Source organism: Serinus canaria, chromosome 19 (genome assembly GCF_022539315.1).
Source record: "Serinus canaria isolate serCan28SL12 chromosome 19, serCan2020, whole genome shotgun sequence".
Classification (NCBI taxonomy): Eukaryota; Metazoa; Chordata; class Aves; order Passeriformes; family Fringillidae; genus Serinus; species Serinus canaria.
The window spans coordinates 3454285-3471495 of NC_066332.1; the positions used below are offsets into that span (position 1 = coordinate 3454285).

Here is a 17211-nt window from a genome sequence, read left to right on the forward strand (position 1 = left end):
AATGCAGCCATTATGCACAGCTTTATTTCTTTTCTTACCATAAGCTCAGCAATGTTGATGGTTTTTCAGTCAAATCAAACTTTCATCAGCTTCAGGGGATGGCTGGGATCCCTCTTCTCATCTTTCATGTTTTGAGATCAGTATTTCATAGTTTTTATTCTGCTAAAATCATCTTGAGAACTAAAAGTATACATTTCAGTGCAGAGTATTTTGATTTGATTTCCATAAACCATTTTCTCCTCTAGCTGTACTCCTTCATTTCCCCCTGCATTTATTCGGAGCCCTTGGCTTCTCTGGCCAGGCTCTTCCCCTCAATCAATCTCTGCTCTGACTTCACAGATGGGCTGGGACAGGTCCCTGGTGACATCTGAGGGAGAATCCTTGAGTGTCTCCAAAGGTACCATTGCTGAGGGAATCCAGGGCCCTCTGGCACTGAAAGGATCGTTTTCCTTTGTCCATCTTTCCCTTGGTGGACAGCAGGAAGTTCCTTTTGCTGGAAAGCTGAGGAAGGACCTGGTTCATGGCAGCCCAAGGGGGAAAAAAATGGCAGATTTCCTAATTGACAAAAATATCTAACTCAGGACAAAATAGCTAAACCTAACTTAGTGCAATACAGGGCTTTGTTTCAGAAAGCAGCTTTCCTGGAGGGCTGTGAGACAGTTCAACCCCCAGAAGAATTTCCTCTTAAATTATTGCATAGAGCAACACTTATAAAAGCAGATGCCTGAAGGCAGACTTTGATATAATCCTTTTTATAAAGTGTTCTGAGGTCCTAAAATGCCAGCAGGAACTGCCACGTAGGAAAGCATTTTGAAAAAATGATCTATTTAGAAATGTAAATATAAATAGGTGGCCAAATCTTTTATTGTCTTCTCAGAAAGAAAACAATTTACATTTCCAGAATTACACTAAACAAATGAAATTTGGCTACAGACTGATAAATATCAAGATCCCCACCTGACTGACAAAGTGCCTTCTTGTCATGATGAAGCTTGTTAAGAGTTCAGGATGATTTGGAGCGTGTGTGGCTGATTCAAGGGATGTAGGTTGATTTCCCTGCAATACACACTGAGCATGTGATCAATTTACATGTCAGATTTCTGGTCCCACAGATGTCGTTCTTAATTACAGAAAATTCTGAACAAAAAAAAAGGCCTTTACAGCATTGCTGGGATAAGGAAGATTAAGAAAATCCCATCACTCACTCCTGAAATATGCAGCTCTTCCAGAATAAAGCATGGCAGCAATTTTAATCAGCATACAGATCAGCTTTTTAGAATTAGCAATAAAATAAAATGTCAAATTATGATACCATGGGGAACTTAGGAAGACAAAATGTAGCTCATTACCACAATTACTCCAGCAGAATTAAAACTATTAACTACTGATCCCAAAATATGAAACAATAGAACAGGAAAGAAGAAATATTAGGGAATAATATCACCTTTGTGATAGAAGCACATAATAAGTAAGATGAACACATTTTTTAGAGTCTCACAGTTCTGTGCATTCAGAATCCCCCATCAATAAACCCAAGGACAGAAAATCCAAACTGGATCAAGGGGATGGACTTAATGATTGTGCTTCTAAATTCTAATTTTGAAAAGAGCTCAGATTTCCACTGAAGGGCCTGAGTGTTTTTGTATCTTTGTGATCACCACAACCAGACACACACACTATTTACTTAAGGATATATTTTTCCCATGACCTTACAGACTCAATTCTCTGTCACGGAGAGGTCATGGAAGGAAGTTTGTTAGAAGTTAAATATGAGGAAGTGCAATAAAGCCTATTTATCTTAAAGGAGGAAAAAAAGAATCCAACAGCACAGAATTATTACATAAAAAATGTAAAAAAAAATAATTTGAGTCTCTCTGCAGCCTCATAAAAATAGCCTGTGATAGTGCAAGGGCAGATGTCCTCTCTGCTGTGCAGAGTCTGATCAGAGCCCTTTTGGACTTCAGTGAAATAATAATAATTAAAAAGCAAAGGGAGTGCAATTTCCATGGAAACTTGGAAAAAGATGTAACATTGTTTGCCGTAAGCGTCCGACTGTGAATGGAAAATTTTCCAGTTTACACAGATCTCAGCTATTATTTTCTTTGCAGCGCAAACTTGGGCCAAATATTTTCTGTCATATTAAAGATGCTAATAGTCAGTTTTACTTTCTGTCCAGAACAACTATGCACAAAAGCTTCAGAATCCACAGTAAAACATCTGATATTTATCTTTCCATGAACCCAAAACACACATTAGAAAAAAATAATAATTTGGGCTTCCTTTTATCTGCTTCTCTTCAGAAAAAGAAGGCAGATCAGAAATCATCTCCTCTTTATGTGCAATGTTTCAGACTAATAGACAGCCAGAGCATTGGCAGATGTGCCCACTGTAAATGGGAGCTTCACTCACAGGAAAATCTGCTGTTGAAGCACATAAGATGATAAAAATACACCAAAAGCACAGAGTTTACATTAACATTTATATAATTAATGAAGTGACTTTTATCTTACATGAGTTTCAGAATTCACTCTCTTGCTACTCCTCCCTTACCCAGCAGCAGGAATAATTGTGACAGCCAGAAATTAATTTTGAACAACACAAGCCCAAGTTCTGAACTGGGCTGCTCCAAGTGTTAAGCCTTGTGTGGCAATGGTAACAAAAGTAGATTGTGGAACTTTTGTCCCCTAAATGCAGCTGGTTGGGGTAGTGTGGGAGCTGTGATAATGACATGGCAGCTCAGGGAACACCTCTGCAAATCTGGTGCCTGACCTGTACTAGTCACAAGCTGGAAGAGTCCAGAGCTCAAATCTAAATTAGTCTGGAACGTGTGTTCATGCCCAGACATTCCTGCCCTTCCCACTCCTGGACATGCCCCACAGAGAAAAGAACTTTTCTGCAGGAAATGTGTGGTGATCTCAGATCTCTAGGGCTGAAATGTGGGTACAGTTTGGGGCCATATTTGTGCAGATTTGCTGTCTTTAAGTGAGATAACAAACACAATGGCAACATAAAACACAGCTCCTGAAGGATCCAGGCAGAGCAGTTGTGTGATAGAGACTGAACTGGTCCTGGTGGGAATCCTGGATATAATTGAGAGAGGCACTGTTTAAGGCAAGACACTGCTTAAGAAGGATTTGGTGATTAGCACAGATTTCATCATAGGCTGACTGAAGCTTTCTCTTCACAAGTTCACACACAGTCCCAAATGTCATGTTGATTTTATACCTGCCTGCCCAGAGAGATGACAGAGCAAGTCAATCACCTGGCTTTGAAAATCTATTTCCCCTTTTACATCTTGCAAATTCTACTCACTCACTTGTAGTTCACACAAAGAAAGAGGAAGCAGCATGACTCAGCTCCACACTACAATGGCTGGAGCAGATCCAGACCTTGCAATCCTTTGGGCTTTCCTTACCAAAACACAAAGCTGCAGCTTGGCTAATGTAAAGCATGCAGTGTTTGTGTAAGCAATGGGAGATGGGCAGCAGGCCAGCAGCTCTCCCAGAGCAATGTTCTCCTTCTTTACATTGATGGCAAATCATCTTCTGAAGAGTTCACCGTGGAACAAAAGAGCCAAAGGGCTCTGATCTTAAAAGGCTAAGGAGGAACAGCCTCCTGAGCTGTATTCTGTAGGCATGAATTTACATTGAAATCTAGTGGTAAAAAATGAATTACTTTAGCAAGTTCCACACAATGCCATACCAGCAAATATTTGTGTATAACCTGTAAATTACATAAGTCTTAAGAGACACAGGAAAACTGTTGACCTTAGTGAATCCAAGAACGTGGACTAAGTTTAAAGAACTCTGAGTCCTAGTGTTTTGTCTAAATCACTGGAAAACAGTGTCTAGAAATCAGCTACACTAGAAATTCAGCGTGGTCTAGAATTTAATCCTGATCCTCTACCAGTTTGCTAACACCTGATCCACAGATGTTTTTCATGAAGAGCATCCACATGGTGAGCAATGGCACAGTAAATAATGCACTGCAAACACACTTTGCTGTGTAAACAAGCTCAGAGCAAAATTCATCAAGAACTTCACTTCATTTACTCCCTGAATGCACAACAAAGTTGAAGGGTTTGATGGTTATCTCATAGCAATCTAACTCAGAGATAAAGACCTCAAAGCTAAGCCTGCTTCTTGGAGCAACAATGTACATTCCAGCCCAGCTCTGAGCTATGGGATGGCTCTGTCATTTCAGGCACTGCCTTCACAGAGGGAGAGCACAGATCAGGACAGAAATGTGTGCAATAATAATAAAGTAAGAAAGAAGCATCAGCCAGGAGATTCCTCTGAAAAGGCCCTCACCTTTTAAAGACTGACTTACAACAAGCAGCTCCCTGGGCTGTGTGTGTGGGGTGACTGAGCAGCATCAGAACTTGCATCACTCACCAGCCAACCTCACATTGCTTTAGAGGATAAAAGGCCAAGTGGCTTCAGGGCTTTAATGTCAAAGATGGTTCATTGAGCAGACTTTATGCTTAGTAAAGCTGAGCAGCTTTTTCCTTATTCCTCCCCAGAATGTTTTGGGCATTGTCATATGCTTGTACTACAGAACTTGCAGTTACCCAAAGCCAGCTCATGAGAAGTGAACGGAAACATCTCTTTTCATTCCAAAGGAAAAACAACTTTTATGCTGTTTTCCTCAGCAAGCTGAAAACTTGGAGAGAAGGCTAAAGCTAAAAAAAGCAAAGAACTCAAAAAGATTCATATTCTGGACTGTGGTTTCTGCTGCCTTAGCTCAAGGGAAAATATGGTCATGGGAAAAGGGCCTGCCTGGAGCCAGAGTTTTTTTCAACTCTGTTCTAGCTGGAGTGGCTTTAAATCAATATGTTGCTATTATTTCTTCATAAACAGAAATATTCTTTATGAGCTGGGTGATAGCTGTTTACAAGTGAAAAAACCACTTGTATCATGTTTCCTAGCAATCAGTGTCGCATTCAGATCTTATACACAGACAGTGATTGGGCAATTTGAGAGGCTTCTACAACATTAGTTCCAAGTTTCACTGATTCAAAGTGTTAAATCACCCTCCCAGAGGAGAGTTCCTGCAGAGAGAAGTGTCAGTTTTGCCACCCTCTGCAGCAGCTACACACAGCTGAAACAACACCACACCTTAGAAAAACAGATCTTGCATGGCTTATTCTGAAGAATCTTACTGTCATGTTACTGTGGACTGTCTTTAGTACTGCAATTCACTTTTGTCTTTAGCCAGGACTAAAGCAGACTGTAAATATAACAGAATTCCACACTAACTCTGCAAAGACCACCTACAGACAAACCTGCCCCAGGCAATCCAGAGAATTTCTGTCTGTCTACTGTTGTTGTACAATAAAATGTGATCATGCTGCCCAGACACACTGTGCCAGATCTCAGCAAGTGTGGTCATCATTATTGCAAATGAACAGAGCTTCACCTAGGAATTGTGATCCCCATAATGCAAAAGAATTGTCTACTGAATTAATTAGATTTATGAGAAGAATTAACAAAAATATCTAATATTGTCTTTCTTGAGATTCGTCAAGGCTTTTTAGAACAACACAGTCGGCTCTCCTGAATGTTAAAGTGAACTTCAACCCCTTTAAAACTGGAATTCTACTGGAAAGGAAAAGCAGTTACCTGTGATCAATGACTGTGACATCAGAAGCAGGAATCCCCAGCACATAACAACTCTGTTCCAGCTCTTTCTTACGAATCTCTCCTTGATTGTAATAATTTCCTGAAAACAGCAAACACAGCAACACCATCTAACTCAGGTTAGGTTCAGATCAAGGGGTCCAAACAGCTCAGCATCTTCTTCCTTGTTCCACTCACAGAGGAAATTAAGGCAGAACTGATATGGCAAGACTGCAAATACTTAGAGGGGCAAAAGAAGAGAGAAAACCTAATCAAGATAAAGGCAGTTGGGAAAAGCTGTAACAGAGCTCAACAACTAATAGGGAAATGGGATTCATCATCTTAAAACATTGGCTCTTTCTTCTCTGAATTATTTTCCTCTCATCTTGCCCTGACATTCCCTTATTTTTTCTTGGCATCAGCCATGCAAAGTCCCTGCCAGAGCTGTGATGCCCCTTCCAGAATGTTGCTCTATGCAGGGCAATACTTGCAACTCAATTTTAACTTTGAAGTAATAAAATGAAAAAAATACAGTTGAGTATTAATATGTGATTCAAGTCTGTAGTCAGCTGTCTTGAATTACACCAGAACTTTTTATTGTTGTGGGTGTGAGTCATCTAAATCTAGCATTTCTCTGGAGCACTGTTGCAATCTGAGCCATCACTAGCAAGCTTTGTACAATTTTCAAAGGGGGAAAGAGTAACTAGAAGGAAAAAAAGCCTCTTCCCACAGCCTGTGACTGAATGACTTTGGGAGACTGACAGTGACTGACTGTGGGATGAACCCTGGATTGCAAGCTCCAGCTCCAGCAGAGTGAACTGAAGGGTGCAGCTTGTCTGGAATGACTGAGTGAGTACACAAGGGTTCATTTCAGAGTGCTTTTTACCAGGCCATTACCAGAGCTGGGAGATAACAGCTTTTGCTGCAGTGCAGTGTCACAGCAGACTGCAGGTGATGCTTTATCCAAACACTCCCACTGCTCTCAAAATCCCTGACTTCTGCTGAACTCAAAGAAACAGCTCCACAGCTGCAGAAATGTGTCAGGACATCAGGAGGATGTCAGTGCTCACCAGAAAGAATGGGCAGCTGTTGAGAGCAAACCCAGCTGAATAGCTGATGCTGCTGGACCTCATCCATGGAGCACTCACAACAGAGCCAGCTACTACAGAGAGCAAAGCACATTTAGACTGAGTTATTAATTCAATCTAAGATTATTCAGTGTGTCAAAGACTGATTTCTTTTCCCAGTGCTGTAATTCTAACTCATTTCTAAGTCAAATTGATTGATAACTGAAAACTGCAAGTACAATGGTTTTTAAGTAATGATTTTGTCTCAGCGTTAACAATTTGCAGTGCCTTTGATCAACTCACTTGTCATCATCAATCACTCAGACAATGAGAGGATGAACCATCTGAATCACCCACAAGACTAATCAGAGGCTTTTAAAATAAAAATCTCTTCGCTCATAAAGGTGCTCTCCCCTACATTTCCTTACAAGAGAGAAAGTACCTAGAAGGAAACAGCAAACACACTGAACATGTCATGCCTCTGAATCAGGAGTAAAGAGAAAGGAAAATTCAACAAAATAAACAGAAACACAACACTTCCTTGGAAAGTTCTCTACCAGCAGCAGTGTATTAGTCCCCAAAACTGAAATGGCAGAGTTGCGCTTCAGTCATCTCCCCACAGCTGTGGAGAAGCCAAATGGGATGCACAGACCTCTCTGTCCCTCAGCAGGGACAATGAAAGCTCTGCACTAAATCTTGAATGGGAGGTGCAGAGCCACCAGTGAAGCCACCAAACCACTGGACTTCAATAGTTCAATCCCTGTCTTCTCACCTGGGTGGTCTGGAAGGACAGGAAGCTTTGGAAATGACAGAAATGTTGGCAGTGAACTGGCTGGAGCTGCCAAAGGCACAGAGGGCTCTTTCCCAAAGCTAAGCATCTCTCAGTGTAAGAATTCTGGTACTGCAATATGGTCTGAAAGATCAACTCAAACGAGGTTGTTTCTTATGCAGAAACTTGAAAAGTGGAATAACTGCTCACGTATGAGTTCTGCAGAAAAAGCTGGAGCTTCAACAGATCATGAGGAGAACACAAAAGTGTCATGTGCTATGAAAAGTTCTTGTTCTGGGCAAACAGTGGAGCCTGTAAGAATTTCTCCACTCTATTCAGCCCCAGCAGCTTCCAGCTTGTCATCACTGCCCTTCCAAAAATTACATGAACCAAAGGAAGAGTCCAAGGGAGAGTGATGAGAATGATTAGAGCTTTAGAAAACATGATCTATGAGGGAAGACTGCAAGTAATCAGGTTGTTTAGTCTGGAGAAGATAAGGCAGAAGAGGCAGATAACAGTCCTAAAATATGTAAGAGGCTGTTACAAAGGGACACTCTGATTTCCACGTTCCTGTCAGGCATGAAAAATAAACAAACAAGCTTAAATTACACCAGTGACTCAGGAAAAAGTGATCTGAGGGAAAGCTAAAGCAGCACCGACGCAGACCCCACAGGCTGAGGCACCTCCCCGGACATCCTGGAGAACAAACATTTGTCTGCAGCAAATGAAGACACATCGCTGCTGCCTCCAGGTCAGCACTGATGGACAGCCCGGCCTCGCATTCCCTTCCGGGCTATTGTTCCATGATCGAATTGCAACGCAAGTGCTGCTTTAGATGTGTTACAGTGGATGTATCGCGACATTAAAACTGGGCCATCCAAACAAGTCTTCTGCAAGACAACAGAATTACAGGGAGATGCCAAAAGGCCGTGCTGAACAGCACCTTTGACAGCTCACTGACCGCCACGCAGCCTGAAAGTGCCTCAGCTTCGCAACTTTCAATTTGAGCACGTTCCCTCCGTTCCGTCACGACGCGCTCTTGGAAAGGAGAGGGGAGGCGAGGGACGGCCAAGGGCGGGCGATGGCAGCACCGTGCCTCAGTTTCCCGGCAGCCGGGGACCTTGCACCCCGCGTCACGGCGCGAGGCCACACACGTGGAGAGCCATCGCGGCGGCCTTCCCGTGGCCCGGGGGTTGGCGGGGATAGGGGTGGGGTGTGGGTGCGTGGGTGGTCCCCGCTCACCTGCGGAGCAGCAGAGCACGGCGGGGGCGGCCCCGGCGCTGCGCAGGCCGAGCAGGGCGGGGGCGAAGAACATGGCCTCGTCATCGGGGTGCGCCGTCAGCACCAGCGCGCGCCCGCCCTGCGCGCCCCCGCCCCGCGCGCGCCCGCGGGACCCGGCGCGGCCCCGGCGCAGGCGGCGCGCGCCCCCGAGCAGCAGCAGCAGCAGCAGCAGCAGCGCCGCGAGCGCCGCCGGCGTCCCCCAGCACCACGGGCCTGCTGCCATGGCGACCGCTCAGCGCCGCCGCCGGGCCGCCGGGAAACGCCAGCCGCCGCACGAAGGTTCCGCCGCACGAAAGGGTCCCACCCTCCCCAGGGCCCTCCCGTCCCCGCCTCGGGGCGGGGCCGCTCGGCCGCTGCCGCGGAAACGGGGCTCGGGCCATGCCACTACGGGGAAACGTGTCCCGTTCCTGCTGCCCCAGGGCCGCCCGTGAGGAGCGGGACCCTGCCCTGTCCATGCCTGGCGGGTCTCAGCCGAGAGCGGGTGAGGGTGTGCGCTGAACACCGGCTGTGCCCCTGGGCCAAACCGTATTGACCCTGCCGGTGCCTCTACAGTGATTAATAGCGAAAAAGTCGAGCTGTTCAGCGTGTGATACCTTTTATCCCTGCTGTGGGCAGGGATAAGCTCAAAGGCAGGAGGAGCTTGTCTTCAGACATGTTCTGTGGGCTATCCGCAGTGTGGCTGCAAACGGGGGAAACTTTTGGGTATGGTTGGGAAGTGAAGCCAACCACGGGAGAAAGCTGCAGAGCAGAAGGAGACAGGAAGCATTAAAATAAACATGAAACAGTCAATCCACACACGATGGCGTGGATACTTTGCTTTTCCTAACAGGCAATATGGAAGACAAGTGCACAGAGCAATGGTGGAGTGTGGGAGCTGGGTGGGTTAAAGCATAAAAGGTGAATACAATTTAGAAGAGTTCTGAGGAGCAGTTCAGACCTCGGCAGGTGTATGCCTGACTGGTCTCCCCTGGCTCTTATTTGGACACCTTTAACTTCCAAGTGATTCCAAGCAAGAGTCATCGGCTTGTGTTGGCATTAGAGACTGTGAACATCAGCCCGGAGATGTGCCGTGTCACCATAGCGTGGCACTTCTAACCACTGTAATAACCCAGCCCTTGGTACAACACGTGTTTGCTGAGCGATCCTGCTTGCCACAGGGTGAGCTCCGGCTTTTTTCGTCTGAACCAGTAATTGTGTGGGCACCCATCCTGCAGATGTGGGCACGACTTCTCTATTTAATGGAAATTGTGACCATGAAGTAATCTAACCTTGCCTAATGCTATGTCTTTCACATAGTAAACCTGATCAGAGATTCATTTGTGATTTTAGCGCACCCTGAGTTGCACATTTGCACGTACGACGCCGTGCAGATTTGAAACTCCTGAGAACGCAGGGAACGAGTTACACACTCCTCATTCTAGGAGAGGAATGAACAGACATTTAAAGAGATTTAAACCTCCCTCACATTTTCGGAAGTCATTCGTCGCCGGGACTCGGGCCCGACCTCAGGGACAGCGCGGGAAGCACCGCGGACGGGGCGGGAAGAGCCCTGCGGGACGGGACGGACTCCGGACCATGCTCCCGTGAGGGGCTCCTGAGGCCACGTTCATCGGCACAGCCGCGGCCCGGGCCCCTTATGGGTTATTATCAATTTACATCGGTCCGGTGGGGGCCAGCGGGGCGCTGTGGCTCCCTGGCGGTCCAAGCCCCGGGAACCCCTCACGGGCCCGGCCCCGTTCGCCTCATGGCGGCCGCGCCCCCCCCGGCCCTCAGCGGGAGGGGGAAGGAGCCCCTCCCCGCCGCACCGGCCAGCGGTCCTGGAAGGGGCATAGCACCCCGCCTTCCCACCGCCGCGCTCTCCGGTGGCTCCTCTCAGCCTGTTGCTGCCTGTGCCTCACCACATAGCGGTACAGTCTGAGAAAGGGAGAGCCACCGTGGCCGGTGAAAGGTACCGAGTTGCGGAGCCGCGGCTTGTTCGGTATCTGGCAGGACCTGGCGGGAGGGGGCGGAGCGCGCGGGGCCGGGGGAGGGGAGGCAAGATGGCGGCGGCGGCGGCGCTGAGGGTGAGGTGAGACGCCGCGCCCGCCCAGCCCCGCCGGGACCCGCCGACTCCCGCCGCCCGGGCCGCCCCCGTGCCGCGCCTCGGTAAGCGCGGGGAGCCCGGCGGGGCGGCGCGGGGGCAGCGGGCTGAGCGCCTCCGCTGTGAGGAGGAGGAGGAGGGGGAGGAGGGGGAAGAGGCGGGGGCCCGGCCATCCTGTCCTCCTCCTCCCTCCTCACGGGGATGGAGCCCTGTGGTCTCCGGGGGGAGGGCGCTGGAGCCAGGGGGTGCCCGTGGGGCAGCCGCCGGGGGTGCGGTGGGTTGGCGGATCAGGGGCGGGGGGTGCCCGGTGCCCGCGGGGCTCTCCCCCATTGACGCTGAGGGTGCGCGGGGGGATGGCGGGGCACCGAGCGTTTGCCCTCGCTGGGAAGTTTTTGCAGAAATCCCAGAGCATCTCCGTGCTGGGTGTTCATCCTTGCGCTGTGGGTAGGAGGAGTGGAAGTTAAAAAAGAAAAAAAATTAAAAGAAGGGTCAGTTCTTCAAAATCGTTCCCTTGGAGGCTCGGCCAGGAGCGCGGTGGTTCCTGAGGATGTTCTGCGGCCACAGCTCCGTGTCGGGCGAGCATCGCTGTCAGTGCCGGGGAGTTGTTGCTGATGCTGACGCTGAATTATTCATATGGGACCTGTAAACATCCCCGGCTTCTGTCATCTCCGGGCTGCTGCAGGGTACAATGGATGTGGCTTTTGCTAGAATTATTCTGACTTGATGGTAAAGAACTTCGTGCTTGCTGATTTTTTCTGTACTTAGAAAAGCTGTGTGTATCAAGTTGGTTGCAGTTAGGCAGGATTCGAGGTGGATGTATGAACTGTCAGTGGCAGACAGGCTCAAGTAAGCGAGTAGATATTGTGAACAATCTGTTGACCAAAATCTGCTTCTTCGTGTTTCACAGATATGGTTTTAACAAGTCTGCTACCTTTTCATGACTCTAAATATTGGTGTAACCTGGGACAACTTACTGCAGTGGGGATGTCTATTCCTGATTTTTGTGGCAGTATTCTTTTATTAATTTTCATACAGCACTATAGTTATGAACTGTTTGAACTCAAAGATTTTTATCCTAGGCAGGATGATTTGAGAGGTAAAATGCAGAGCAATTATAACAAAAGCTGGTGGTGGTAAGTGGGATGGCACAGTGTCAGTGCCTGAAGAAGTGGACACAATTATGTCACTGCACACAAGGACCGTCCAGCTCTGTTGCAGTTTTGCACTGGAATTTTATTCCGCAGAATGTTGTTATTCCTGATTAACTAAACAACCTTGACATTTGGAAAGGAAGTCTGGAATATTTGAAGTGGATTTCTAGTTAGCTGAAATGTGATGTCTTGTGTTGGGGGATGAAAGAGCTTCGTGCTTAGCTCAGGGATTCAAAAGTTCAGGGGGAAGAAGCCAACTGCAGTGACCCTTTTTTGTGAAAGCGTGGTTAATTTTTTCTTTACATCGCTTTTCTTTGTGATATGGTATGGGCTGCTGGAGAAAGAGAGTTCTTTTGTGATTTATGTGCAGGGTAATTTGTTTGAAATACACTGCTTGATGTTGGTCACTAAAATACCTAAACTTGTTGCTGAAATGTGGGAAGAGCAGTGTTTTGGAATCTTCTTTCTAGGAGTTATAATTTGTGCTTTTTAACATGTGGAGAGGATGTTACAAGTGTTTGCTTCCACATGTGTTGCTTCTCTCTAGTTTCTTAATCATTGCAGCCATCAATTAAAAGTAACTCTCTAGACTGAAATGACATGCACAGAATCAGAATATATTCATTTTGCTACATTGTGCTGCTGCTGTTTTGTTTTGAATATACTTTGTCTCCTACAACCACTCGTTTTAGTTGCTCTTTTGGGGCAGACATGTTTTCCATTGTGATCTAAAAGGATCTACAAAACTCTCTCAAAAACTGTGGTAGAAGTAGGGACAGACCCTAAAGCTCCTTTCCAATTCCTCCCTCAAGTCCCTTTCCACAGCCCTTGTGCTCCTCTGACTGCATCTTCTGAGCTGTTTCATTTCTCAGTTGTAGCATGAATGAGAGATGCTCACAGGGAAGGGAAGCTGCCTCTGCTTCAGCTGCTGTTAAATGCATGAAAGCAACTGAAAAAAACCTTCTGTAGTAGAGAACAATATTTCTTATAAATAAGAAATTTATACTCTTTCAAAGCTCTCTGCAAAAGTTCTGGTGAAATGTTTTATTCCTCTATATGGCCTTTTGCCTACAAAATGATTTAAAGGAAGGCTTTCTTGGCTGATTGAAAATACTGTTTAGAGTTCTGGTGTGTGTAGTGACTTATGCTGAAGGTTTTAACAATTGTTGGAGCTGGAAGGGGTCTAGTCCTCGTGCAGGTGCAGTGCAGCACAGAACAATCTCAAGAACAGACCTGTAACCAGACAGTGGTTTCATAAGGCAAGCAAACGTTTCCTGGATGCCAGGCTTGAACTCTTCAAGTCATTTATGTTCTTTAGTCAAATCTGAATCTGTGTTTCAATGTTGGGCTATTAACTGAACATGGTACCTTCCCTCCCCACTGCAACTGGTCCAGATAAAAATTCTGACCTATGCAGGACTGCTATGTGTAAATATTTACTTCGTGAGACTTGTAAATCATGCAAATAGCCAGGACAGTGCTGAGTGTATCTTCCATTTCAGTGTCTCTCTCCTTCAGTGATTCTCCCTCCAGTAATGAACTTCTGTGAGGTTCCCTTTCCTTTCCATGCTGCTTCAGTGCTTTCCCACCCTCTGTTGAATGACAGCCTGGGCCTGCTGGGGCTCTGCTCAGTGAGCTGAGTGAGACAGAGGGCTCAGTCTTACCTTGGAGCTGTGTTTCTTCCCAGTATCCCAAGAGATATTCCCATGTCCTTGCCCAGCCCTCCATCTAAACCACTCACAGTGTTGCCCCTCCCAGACTGTCTTGATAGACCTTCTTTTTTTCCTTCAGGCTCGAGGAAGATGTTGGTCTGTGTGGTTTTGAAGTCAGCAACTTTACCTCCTTAGGATTGCAAAGGTTATTGCAAAATTTAAGATACTCTCTTGGTACAAAGATGCATCAGACCTCTGAAAAATCCTATTGTTCGTAACTTTCAGCAGTAAAAAAATGTAGAATGACTGTTTCATGCAGACAGATTACCTGGACAAACTGTTGGCCAGGATTTAAAAATTCTGTGCATGTTGAGTCTCTGCTCTTGGGTAAATCTGAAAATGAAAATACAGTCACAAAGGTGTTGGGGAAAAGGACACCTATAAATGAGAGGGGATGATGTTAAGTGTAAAATATGCTTCACTTGCTTGTGTCTCGTGCTGCAGGGAAAGGACATTTGGGTAATTCTCCTTTGTGTCCTCACCATGTCAGAGAGCTCTTGTCCTGTGGGAGCTGCAAACAGCCCAGAGCATTCCCTGGCTGTGGGACACAGAGCTCCACTGAAACTCTGCTGGGCTTCCTGGGCACAGCCTGGGGCTGCCTGCAAGAGCAAATTCTCTCCTGGAGGGATTAAAATGTGTTCACGTTTCAGGGAACACAGCTAACAAATGTGAATATAAATCAGCTGCAAACCCGACTGATTCCTGTCCTGTTTGTCAGTGTTACAGAGTTAACACACAAGTTCATGACAAGTTCAAGTGCTGCTCAGCAAACGAGGCAGGTATATGATTTCAGATCAGCTGCACTTTTCACCTCATTAGTAGTATTTTGGGGTAAAATGATGAATTATTGTAAGTCAAAAAATTGTATATACCCTATAGAGTTTTGTCTCATCAGGTTAATTTTTTTCAACTCTTGTTCTGTTTTAATTCTGTCTGAAATGCTGGATTTGCAGAGAAGGGGTGAATGATTATATGCCCCCATATAATCATTCTAACTTCATGGTTTAGCTGTCTTGGAATGTTGTATCCAGAACCTGGAATAATAAATGTCACTCACTTATTCCATTCTAGCCATTATTTGCATAGGTGCTGATGTTTCTCTGTGGTCTCAAAGATCAGACTTAAGCATATCTAGAACCTTGAAGTTCTGGGTTGGTTTTGAGTTTTGTTACTCCAGATCTAAAGGATTATTTATACCACTCATTGTTTGAGATCTCTTTCATTCCCTGCCTTTTTCTATGACTTGGAGGCAGTTGTACCAGTCCCAACTGGAGGTATATCTTTATATATTGTTGCTTTTCCTGTGAAATACAGTATCTTAAATGTAATCCTAAATGTAGTAGCAATAAACTTTGTTTCCAGAATGCCCAGGTGCATTTCCTGTGGAGTATCAGAATGGACCAAGTAATTTTTCTTAGATACAGTTTAAAAAAATATGTTATTTTAGCCTTTCTGTACTTTTTAGTTAAAATCTAGACTTGATTTTATCTGAACCCAGTCAGCTGAGGGGAATTATGAGGCTGATACTTGGTTTGCCCTGACCCTTTCTTTAGAAGTGATTTTTCTTACAATCCATCATAGTTTGTGGATTTAGTCAGTATGGACTAGTCAAGTCATATTTCCTTTTCCAAACCAAAGCTGTTTTTAAAAGCTGTCACTGCAGATCCATTTTTGATAATCAGTGAACTACAAAAAGATCCTGAAAACTTGAAACTGTGGCCTCAGAATTTCTTGGCTGTTAGGTGATGTCAAAAGGAATTTTACCTGCAGGTGGATTAACAGTGAAGGAATAAATTCATGTGTAGGAGCTGTTCTTGAGCTGTCTACACTTTCAGACCAAAAAAGGAGAAGAAAAATGGTTGTTCTGAGAGAATATTTTTTGCATAGTGTGTGATGCATATGAAGTTTGAGATGTGGTTATTTCTAAGTCACAGGTGAAATGTGAGGGAGGAGGTGAAATGGAGCAAGCCTCAGTGAATTGTTGGACTCTTGTGAGTGAGGATGAGTTGCTGAGGAAGGTTTTTTGCAGTTCTTATCACTGTGGTTTGTGTAGCACCTCTTGAGCCTCTTGCCTGCTGCACTGGAGGATGCCTGGGCTGGTTTCTGTTTCACATTGCAGTTTTCAGGGTGAAGTTTGAATGCTCCAGTTGATGTTTCAGAATCAGTGGAATTACCCTGTGGCAGGGATAGGGCCCTTCAAAAGGGGTGAGAGAGATGTCTGGGATTTGGGAACTGCTGGAGTCACCTCAGAAAAAAGATGTTTCCTCTTGGGAATGTGAGTCCTTCCCTGTGCAGTGTTTGGGCTCTGTAGGGTTTGCTTTGGACATTTAGTTCTGAAGATTTGGGATCCTTGGCTCATGAAAGTTTTTCATGGTGTGAATTAACTGTGTGCCATTTACCATATTGGGACAACCAGGAATCTGGTGTTCCTTGGAAAATGTTTTTAGGAAAGAAGCTATCTTTGTTTCTATGACATACTTTTAAAACAAGAAAACCCTGTAATGTTTGTACCCTTCTCAGTTTTAAGTCATCACTCTGTGGTATTTTTAGTCAAGGAAATGTCTACATCCTTAATTTCCATTTGTGAAGGGAGGACTTCCTCCTACCTCTTTTGGCTGGTTTTGGTGTTCTTGTGACCCTCCTTGGCAGAAGAGATCTGGATAAGCTTCGTGGCAGGGTGTAAGAGCTGTTCCTCCATGAAAATCCAGGAGGAGCTTTCCTCCCTCAGGGATTCTCTGTATCCCAGGGTGTTAGGTGGTAGCTGCTGAGTGGATGCTGGAGATCTGGACTCTTATTGGAAGTGGATGTGCTCAGCACCCCTCTATTTTTATTTTTTTTTTTTGGTAGGCCAATGGGTAGTTGATCAGAAATTTCCAAATATGTAGATGTGATCTTAGTTTTTCCTGTTATTTCCCCTCTATAATGCAGCAAACTTGTGTATGGCCTGGGACCTGAAATCGTGTATTAGCAACTTTTCTTTGAGATCATCAATTACAGGAGGGATTAAAATAGAATTTCCAGGAGAGGAGTATCTTGTCAGCTGAATTTGATCAACCCCATTTTGGTGAGCGGAAATTCTGTTTGTATTTGTAGCAGAAGAGAGAGCGAGAAATAAACTGTTATTTAAAGATGAAGTATAACAATGTGATCCTGAGATTTGGCGAGAGTTTGGATGTAAATTACATGTGTAAGGATGCAACCAGTTTTCACCTTTGGAATGGCAACAAAAATTGCTTTGAATGACTCTTTAACATTTATTTAATATTTAGTGCTCAAAAACTTACTTGAAGTACTTTAAGCAGCTGGTTACCTGGGGAATCTTTTCCTATTAAAATATGGAGTATAAAAACCTATTTTAATTTTTTGGCTCACTTGATGGAGATGGAAAAGTCTTCCTAGTATAGAGTGAGTGTGACATCTTGAATTGACAGCTGTAATGCTCCTTAACTTGTGTCACGTCTGTAATTGGCTAAATTAAAGTTTACCATGTGTCATGGAGAATATGTCAGGCACTGCAGAGCTTTGGATGTTCA

General features: G+C 45.2%; 2 protein-coding genes across 14 annotated transcripts in view; one reads left to right on the forward strand and one right to left on the reverse strand.

Annotated features, from left to right (window-relative positions):
* PIGL (phosphatidylinositol glycan anchor biosynthesis class L) overlaps positions 1-10540 on the reverse strand; it is a 53327-nt gene extending 42787 nt beyond the window's left edge. The window contains exons 1-2 of one of the 10 annotated variants that reach the window (XR_007779152.1): positions 8697-9480; positions 5622-5721 (exon numbers count right to left, since the gene is read on the reverse strand). Coding sequence is in view for 9 of the 10 variants with exons in the window: in XM_050981871.1 (XP_050837828.1) it covers positions 5622-5721; positions 8697-8958 (362 nt within the window). In the remaining variant the exon portion in view is untranslated. Of the gene's footprint in view, positions 1-5621; positions 5722-6688; positions 8675-8696; positions 9491-10200 lie in introns of those variants that run through there. The other 9 variants (XM_050981871.1, XM_030232106.2, XM_050981875.1 and 6 more) reach the window with 9 other exon arrangements.
* Positions 10541-10739: 199 nt separating this feature from the next.
* The window catches only part of NCOR1 (nuclear receptor corepressor 1), a 55785-nt gene continuing 49313 nt past the window's right edge, over positions 10740-17211 (forward strand). The window contains exon 1 of one of the 4 annotated variants that reach the window (XM_030230728.2): positions 10740-10803. The gene's annotated coding sequence lies outside the window, so the exon portion shown is untranslated. Of the gene's footprint in view, positions 10881-11525; positions 11542-17211 lie in introns of those variants that run through there. The other 3 variants (XM_030230729.2, XM_030230730.2, XM_018919447.3) reach the window with 3 other exon arrangements.